Source organism: Somniosus microcephalus, unplaced genomic scaffold (assembly GCF_052327205.1).
Source record: "Somniosus microcephalus isolate GS21.2 unplaced genomic scaffold, FLI_Smic_1.0 unresolved_chr1, whole genome shotgun sequence".
Classification (NCBI taxonomy): Eukaryota; Metazoa; Chordata; class Chondrichthyes; order Squaliformes; family Somniosidae; genus Somniosus; species Somniosus microcephalus.
Genome location: NW_028225179.1, coordinates 3,507,618 through 3,516,763, shown reverse-complemented (window position 1 = coordinate 3,516,763; position 9,146 = coordinate 3,507,618). Strand labels below are relative to the sequence as shown.

The window sequence follows — 9,146 nt, the reverse complement described above, 5'->3', positions numbered from 1 at the left end:
ATTTTGGGTTTGCGTTATCTTCGATTTTTATCATTGCCGTTACTCCTTTTAGAGTCCCAAGTCCTTGTTGGAACACCTCTTTCGCGTCAGTTAGAATTTTTGACAGTCGTCCAGGTGTGACGTCATCATCCTTTTTGTCAGTCACGGTTAGCGCCTGAATGGAATGCCAATCCAATTGTATTTTTCGGATCCATTCACGTCCCAATAATGGTGGTCCTCCATCTTGTAGTATATATATATAGTTTCTGTGTTTCCTTGCCGTTGTATTTAACTGGCACCCTTATTTTTCCTCTGGGGTAGACTTTTTGCCCCGTGTATGTCTTCAATACAATGGACGTGTCCTTCAAGGGTATGTGTGAGAATAGCCGCTCATAGTCTCGTTGATTCATGACAGTTAGGGTTGATCCTGTGTCCAATTCCATCTTTACTTGGGACCCTGCTATCATGAGGGTGACCCAAATGGTTCGGTGATCCTCCTTTGCGATCACGTTGTGTAACTTTAGACAACTTAGTCTCCTGCTCCCGGAGTCATTATCACTCTCCTGACCTTCTGAACTACTGTCTGTCATTTTTTTTACTTTCTTGTACTTTTCCTTAGTAGTTCTTTTAGTGTTGGTTTTCTTTCCCGACCTGCAGACTCTTGCTATGTGTCCCATTTTCCCACATTGCCTGCATACTTTGTCCTTAAACCAGCAGTCCTTCTGATCATGGGTTGTTCTGCCGCAGCGATAGCACTTTTCTGCTCCATACACCATTTCGTTAGCGCTGTATTCTTGTTGTTTCTGTTGTATTTCCGCAGCTCCCCGTGCTGCTGCTTCGTAGGATACTGCCACGTTGAAAGCCTGTTCTAGCGTCAGGTCCTTTTCCGAAAGTAGTCATTTCTGGGTTCCTTCACTCTGGAGCCCGCAGACAAACTTATCCCTTAAGGTGTCTGCCAGTCCTGCTCCGAACTGGCAGTGCTTCGATAACTTGCGTAGTTCCATAAGATAGTCAGCATTGCTCTCATCTTTGTGCTGGTTTCTTTTATGGAACTTGAATCTTTCTGCTATCAGAAGTGGTGTAGGGTTTAGGTGTTCCTGTAAGATATTAACAATCTCTTCAAAACCTTTCTCCATTGGTTTAGCTGGGGTAATTAAATTCCGTAATAGGCCGTACGTTCTCGCGCCCATCAAATTTAATAATACCGACGCCTTCTTTCCATCGGCCACCTCATTTGCCTTGCAGTACACTTCAATTCTTTCCACATACGTGGTCCAGTCTTCTACCTCGTTGTCGAAAGCAGTGATACTGCCACGCTTTGGCATCTTGGGTGGTTTAAAATGGCACCTCCCGCGCTTTTTCTTCTTCCCCAATGGAATAAAATGGTGCCTCCCGCGCTTTTCCTTCTTCCCCTTGCTGCCACGCTACTCCTAGCATTCTACAGGGTAATGGCGGCGACCCGCGGCTTCGGCGCGTCTCACTTTTCCTTCCCCTCGTTTTATTTTCTCTACGCTGCCCGGTTCTTGTGCGCGCCACCCTCTCTCTCTTTTCCTCCCGACGACGCTGCACGGCCCCTTTGCAGAGCCGCTCGATCGAGCTCGAGCCCGCCGCAGTCCGGAAGGGTCAGCACACTACCTGCTACCAGCACGGTTTGCTGGATCACCTTGACTGGGGAGCCAAGCCCAGCTCTCCACAGCCTCCCCTGTAATTCTCCGAACTCCGATGGATCCCTGGGCGGTTGCCCGCGGTCGACGCCCGTTGCTCTGACTTCGACCTCCAAGAAGCTTCTTTTCAGGGAAAGATCCCCGTGAGGTGATGCAGTACTGCAGGTGAGTTCGAACCTGCTCGTCGCCAGTGTAGTGTCCGCATATCAATAATACACGACTGCAGGAGAACAATAATAACAGGTATTTACTGAACAGAGGGTAAGCTTAAACTGAAAGTACAGAAGCCTGCTATGGCTTTATATACAGGTGTGGTCACTGCCGGTACTACAGTATAAAAAGTCAGTTCTCTCTTAAAGGTACATACACAACTTCCTTAACAATGGATTGCAGCATTTTCCCGATGACTGATGTAGCTTTCAAAAGCTCTTATAATAATGTGTCCATGACTACACAAACCACTCTGGGTCCAGGTATAGTGTGTATCAGTAAAACAGGTTTATTAAGCATTAAACATCCGGTACAAAGAAGTAGTACTTAACAAGAAGATAGTCACAGTCTGTTCGTTCAAACCCCGGCATTCCTTCCGAGTGTCCGCGGCGCAAGTCTCCTGATGTATCTTGCTGTGTTCTGTTGACCGAAGCTCCTATCAATCTCTGGTTACACAGTGCGTGCTTTCGATGTTCAAAACCTGTATCTTTATACCCATTTCCCTCTCGTTTTGCCGACATGGCAGTAATTAACCCTCTAACATCTGGTAAAAAGTCTTGTTCCCCTCTTTACCCATCTTATGACCTTGTTTGATCCTTCTGACTTTTTCTCCATGCATAACAAAGTACCCTTATCTCAGATGTTCACTTTTCACAGAACACTCCCCAGAATGTTGACAAAACAGTCGGTCCATCCAATAGCTGGACCAATGAAGGACGTCTCCAACTCTTATCTACCTCTCTAGTTTTATCTCTTTAAGCATAATATTGCTGAATTCCTCGTCTCCGTAAAGTTAACACAACATTCCATTACTTCAGTAATTTTAAACAGAGCTTTTTAGTCAGGTTGGCATAATCCCATCCTGCTTTGCTCTCAGCCATTCTCCATTTTATACAGGCTTTTAGGCTCTTAACATACAATTTCACATATTATAGTTATATTAGAATGGTTATCGAATCTTAATAATGTTTACTAAATCCTACAGGTGCACCCTATCCTACACTGATGTCACGCTAACTGGCCTGTAGTTCCCTGTTTTTCCTCTCCCTCCTTTCTTGAATAGCGGTGTTACATTTGCGACCTTCCAATCCGCTGGAACCATTCTACCGCTATAGGGGGGGAGGAGCTAAACACGATCAAAATCACTAAGGAAGTGGTACTCTGTAAAATAATGGGACTCAAGGTGGATAAATCACCTGGACCTGATGGCTTACATCCTAGGGTCTTGAGGGAAGTGGTGGTAGGGATTGTGGATGAATTGGTAATAATTTTCCAAAACTCCCTGGACTCAGCAAAGGTCCCGGCAGACTGGAAAACTGCTAATGTAACACCCTTATTTAAAAAGGGCAGTAGACAGAAGGCTGGAAACTATAGACCGGTTAGCCTAACATCTGTGGTAGGTAAAATTTTGGAGTCCATTATTAAGGAGACAGTAACAGGACATTTGGATAACCATAATTTAATAGGACAAAGTCAGCATGGTTTTATGAACGGGAAGTCATGTTTGACAAATTTGCTGGAGTTCTTTGAGGAAGTAACATATAGGGTGGATAAAGGGGAACCAGTGGACGTAGTGTATTTAGACTTCCAAAAGGCATTTGACAAGGTGCCACACAAAAGATTATTGCTTAAGATAAAAAATCACGGGATTGGGGGTAATATTCTGGCATGGATAGAGGATTGGCTATCTAACAGAAGGCAGAGAGTTGGGATAAATGGTTCATTCTCAGACTGGCAATCAGTAACTAGTGGTGTTCCGCAGGGGTCAGTGCTGGGTCCCCAACTCTTTACAATCTATATTAACGATTTGGAGGAGGGGACCGAGTGTAACATATCAAAGTTTGCAGATGATACTAAGATGGCAGGGAAAGTACTGAGTGAGGAGGACATAAAAAACCTGCAAGGGGACATAGACAGTAAGTGGGCAGAGATTTGGCAGATGGAATACAATACTGGAAAGTGTGAGGTTATGCACTTTGGCAGGAAAAATCGTAGAGCAAGTTATTATCTTAATGGCAAGAAACTGGAAAGTACTGAAGTACAAAGGGATCTGGGGGTCCTGGTGCATGAAACTCAAAAGGTTAGTATGCAGGTGCAGCAAGTGATTAAGAAGGCCAATGGAATGTTGGCTTTCATTGCTAGGGGGATAGAATATAAACATAGGGAGGTATTGCTTCAGTTGTACAAGGTATTGGTGAGACCGCACCTGGAATACTGCGTACAGTTTTGGTGTCCATACTTAAGAAAGGACATACTTGCTCTCGAGTCAGTACAGAGAAGGTTCACTCGGTTAATCCCGGGGATGAGGGGATGGACATATGAGGAGAGGTTGAGTAGATTGGGACTCTACTCATTGGAGTTCAGAAGAATGAGAGGCGATCTTATTGAAACATATAGGATTGTGAAGGGGTTGGATCGGGTGGATGCGGGAGGATGTTCCCGATGATGGGTGAAACTAGAACTAGGGGGCATAGTCTTAGAATAAGGGGCTGCTCTTTCAAAACTGAGATGAGGAGGAACTACTTCACTCAGAGGGTGGGAGATACATGGAATATGCTGCCCCAAAAGCTGTAGAAGCTACATCATTACATAAATTTAAAACAGAAATAGACAGTTTCCTAGAAGTAAAGGGAATTAAGGGTTACGGGGAGCGGGCAGGAATTTGGACATGAGTCTAGGTTCGGATCGGTCATGGCCCTGTGGGTGGCGGAGCGGGCCCAGGGGCCGTGTAGCCTGATCCTGCTCCTATTTAGTGTGTCTAATTCTGTTCGATTCAGGAGATGGTTCTATGATAGTAGATTGGCGGTTAGGATCAGGTCAGCCATGATCTTATTGAATGGCGGGGCAGGCTCGAGGGGCCGATTGGCCTACTCCTGCTCCTATTTCTTATGTTCTTATGTTCTTACAATCTAGGGAATTTTGGAAGATCAAAACCAATGCATCCACTATCTCTTCAGCCACCTCTTTTACAACCCTAGGATGTAGGCCGCCAGGTCCAGGGGATTTGTCGGCTTTTAGTCCCATTAGTTTTCCGAGTACCTTTTCTCTACTTATATTAATGACGTTAAGTTCCTCACCCTCATTACACCCTTGGTTCCCCACCATTGTTGCTGTGCTTTTTGTGTCTTCTACTGTGAAGACATTTTTTTAATGTTTCTGCTATTTTCTTATTCCCCATAATAATTTCTGCTGCCTCAGCCTCTAACATAGAAACATAGAAGATAGGAGGAGGAGTAGGCCATTTGGCCCCTCGAGCCTGCTCCGCCATTCAATGAGATCATGGCTGATCATCCAAACTCAGTACCCTGTCCCTATAGAAACATAGGCTAAACCTATTACAACACAGTCCAAGCAGAATCTATTACCTGTGAACCAACAGCTTCAAATATCTGATTAATCATTCCAGTAAAATATTTGAATTCACAGCGGAAGATAAGCTGTTTTACCTCTACGATAAATGGGTTCATGTTCCGGAATATGCAGAGCCAGTATACACACGCCTGCCTTGTACTGAAGGGTCTGCAATGTTAAAAACAATGTTTGGCAGGTTTTCTCAATTACAAAAATGAATCTGACCAGCACAAGTCAAATGAGGAATATCCGGGGGCAGTAGATGACACACGGTCCAACCACCCAGTCCCCAGGTTTGACACATACCGTACACTACTCTGCCCATCTTACCTTCAGCCGCCTGTTCAGCCATTCATTACACACCACATTCAGTGTTCTCGCAGCTCTGTACATGTGTACGTATGTTGGAAAGTACAGGGGCTGCACTGTGGTACAAAGCAGTAACATAGTGAGGGATTGAGATGACAACACAAAAAAACAGGTTTTAGCTGTTTATTGATATCTTCTCAACCCTGAGATAAGACAGATCCTGACTACACACTCCAGCCTGTTGGTCTTACTATTACATACAGGACTTACATGGGCAGCTTTATTCCTTTTCATCAGCATCGTGACATACAACTCAAAGTACAGTGAGATAAGGTAGTGGCTGGTGTGAATGGGGGGCTAGAGGGAGGACAATGATGATGAGGAGGAGATAGGTTCTTGTGACCAATTCCCCACATGGTCAGCTCTCAATCATACAGAGGCCAGCTGCTTCCCTGCATTTATATAGTGCCTTTCACGACCACCGGACTTCTCAAAGCACTTTACAGCCAATTAAGTGCTTTTTTTTGAAGTGGAGTCACTGTTGCAATGTAGGAAAGGGACCAACGTTTACTTTTGCTACTCTTTTCCTTTTTACATACTTGTAGAAACTCTTACAATCTGCTTTTATATTTCTTACTAGTTTTCTCTCATTCTATTTTTTCCCTTTTTATCAATTTTTTGGTCAACCTTTACTGGTTTCTGAAACTCTCCCAATCCTCAGGCTTACTATTATTCTTTGCAACATTATAAGCTTCTTCTTTCAATCTAATGCTATCCTTAACTTCTTTAGTTCGCCACGGTTGGATCACTTTTCCTGTGGAGTTTTTGTTTCTCAATGGAATGTATTTTTGTTGAGAATTATGAAATATTTCTTTAAATGCTAGCCACTGCTTATCTACCGCCATATCTTTTAATCTATTTTTCCAATCTACCTTAGCCAACTCGCCCCTCATACCTGTGCAATAGGCCTTATTTAAGTTTAAGACTCTAGTTTTGGACTGAGGCAAGTGCCTCTCAAAATTAACGTAAAATTCTATCATATTATGATCACTCTGCCCCAGAGGATCCTTTACTATGAGATTGCTAATTAACCCTGTCTCATTACACAACACATGATCTAAAATAGCCTGTTCCCTGGTTGGTTCCATGACATATTGTTTTAGGAAACTGTCCCAAATGCATCCCATGAACTCATCCTCCAGACTACCTTTGCCAATTTGATTTGTCCATTCTATATGAAGATTAAAGTCCCCCAAGATTATTGCATTATTTTTGTTGCAAGCTCCTGCTATTTCTTGATTAATATTCTGTCCAACGGTTTAGCTATGGTTAGGGGGCCTATATACTCCTACCAGTGTTTTCTGCCCCTTGTTATTCCTTAGCTCCTTATTCTACTTCCTGATCTTCCGAGTCGAGGTCCTTTCTCCCGTTTTTCAAAATGACGGCCACGGGATCTTTTACGCCCCCGAGATGGCAGAGGGGGCCTTGGTTTAACGTCGTATCCGAAAGATGTCACCGCTGACAGAGCAGCTTTCCCTCAGTACTGCCCTGGAGTGTCTCAAGTCTCCAGAGTGGGACTCAAACCCATGACCTTCTGACTCTAGAGGTGAGAGTGTCACCCACTGAGCTGAGGCTGACCCCTCTTAAACTCCAGCCTAGTTACTGGGGTTATTATCAGCATCTTCAAACCGCCCCCCACCCCCCCAACCCCGTAATTGCCATTATTAACACAGAACAGTCCGTCATGTGATTAACAGCAGAATGGGACCAGTACGCTCAGGTGTGAACTCGCTGGTGTCTCACCAGGTCAGATGAACTGGTGAATTCCTTTTCACACACTGAGCAGGGGAACGGCCTCTCCCCGGTGTGCAGTCGCTGGTGTCTCACCAGGTGCGATGACTGACCAAACCTCTTCCCGCAGTGAGAGCAGCTGAATGGCCTCTCCCCAGTGTGGATGCGTCGATGCTTCTTCAGGCCCTTGGAGCATTTGAAACTCTTGTCGCAGTCGGAACATTTAAACGGCCTCTCGTCAGTGTGAACCCGCTGGTGTTCCCGCAGAGAGGTGAGACGAGTGTATCCTTTCCCGCACTCGGAGCAGATGAACGGCCTCTCGTCAGTGTGAACCAGCTGGTGCTCCCGCAGAGAGGCGAGACGAGTGAATCCTTTCCCGCACTCGGAGCAGGAGAACGGCCTCTCGTCAATGTGAACCAGTTGGTGTTTCCACAGAGTGGAGGGACGATTGAATCTTTTCCCGCACTCTGAGCAGATGAACGGCCTTTTGTCAGTGTGAACTCGCTGGTGCAGCCGCAGAGAGGAGGGACGAGTGTATCCTTTCCCGCACTCGGAGCAGGAGAACGGCCTCTCGTCAGTGTGAACTCGCTGGTGCAGCCGCAGAGAGGAGCGACAATTGAATCCTTTCCCGCACTCGGAGCAGGAGAACAGCCACTCGTCAGTGTGAACCAGCTGGTGTATCAGCAGGGTGGAGGAGAGAGTGAATCCCTTCCCACACACGGAACAGGTGAACGGCCTCTCCCCAGTGTGAACACGCTCGTGTATCAACAGTTGGTAAGACTGGTTAAACCTCTTCTCACAGTGAGAGCAGGCAAACGGCTTCTCCCCGGTGTGAACTCGCCGGTGTCTCAGCAGATCGGATTGTGTAGTGAATCCCTTCCCGCACACTGAGCAGGTGAACGGCCTCTCCCCGGTGTGAACTCGCCGGTGTCTCAGCAGAGGGGATTGTGCAGTGAATCCCTTCCCGCACACAGAGCAGGTGAAAGGCCATTTCACAGAGTGACTGCGTTGATGAGTCTCCAGCTTGGAAAGGCAACTGAATCCTATCCCGCATTCCCGACATTTGCAAGGATTCTCCTCGCTTTGGTTACACTTGTGCCTCCCCAGGCTGCACCTTCGGTTGAATCCACGTCCACACACAAGACACGTGTGCAGTTTGCCCGCATTCTGATTACTGCTTTCCGCTTCCATATGTCGATGATTTTCAGGTCCTGATGAATCAAGTGACTCCGTCAGATCTTCGTGTGAAGTTTGCGTTAAGCTGCCCGTCTGTAATTCCTCCCCTTGTAAGAGACAGTAAAAGAGGTTTATATAAGTAATTAATGTAAATACAGGAGAGAAAATAAAGAAAGACTGGCATTTATACAGCACCTCTCACGATCAACAGTTTTACAGTCAATGAAGTACTTTTTTAAGTGCAGTCGCTGTTGTAATGTGGGAAACACTGCAGCCAATTTGCATGATAAATAATGGCCAGGACACCGGGGATAACTTTCATGCCCTTCTTTGAAATAATAGAATCTTTTATGTCCACCTGAACGTGTCTTCCGAAAGACGGCCCTCTGACAGTGCGGCGCTCCCTCAGTGCTGCCCCTCCGACAGTGCAGCACTCCTTCAGTACAGCCCCTCCGACAGTACAGTGCTCCCTCAGTACTGCCCCTCCGACAGTGTGGCGCTCCCTCAGTACTGCCCCTCCGACAGTGCGTCGCTCCCTCAGCACTGCCCCTCCGACAGTGCGGCGCTCCCTTAGCACTGCCCCTCCGACAGTGCGGCGCTCCCTGAGTACCGCCCCTCCGACAGTGCAGCACTCCCTCAGCACTGCCCCTCCGACAGTGCGCCGCT

General features: G+C 46.3%; 1 protein-coding gene across 1 annotated transcript; it reads right to left on the bottom strand.

Annotated features, from left to right (window-relative positions):
* Positions 1-1,872: 1,872 nt before the first annotated feature.
* On the bottom strand, positions 1,873-8,584 carry LOC147093197 (uncharacterized). Its single transcript, XM_085974262.1, has one exon. The coding sequence runs from the start codon at positions 8,493-8,495 to the stop codon at positions 7,290-7,292; it is 1,206 nt and encodes a 401-aa protein (XP_085830388.1). The 5' UTR covers positions 8,496-8,584; the 3' UTR covers positions 1,873-7,289.
* Between the last annotated feature and the right edge of the window lie 562 nt (positions 8,585-9,146).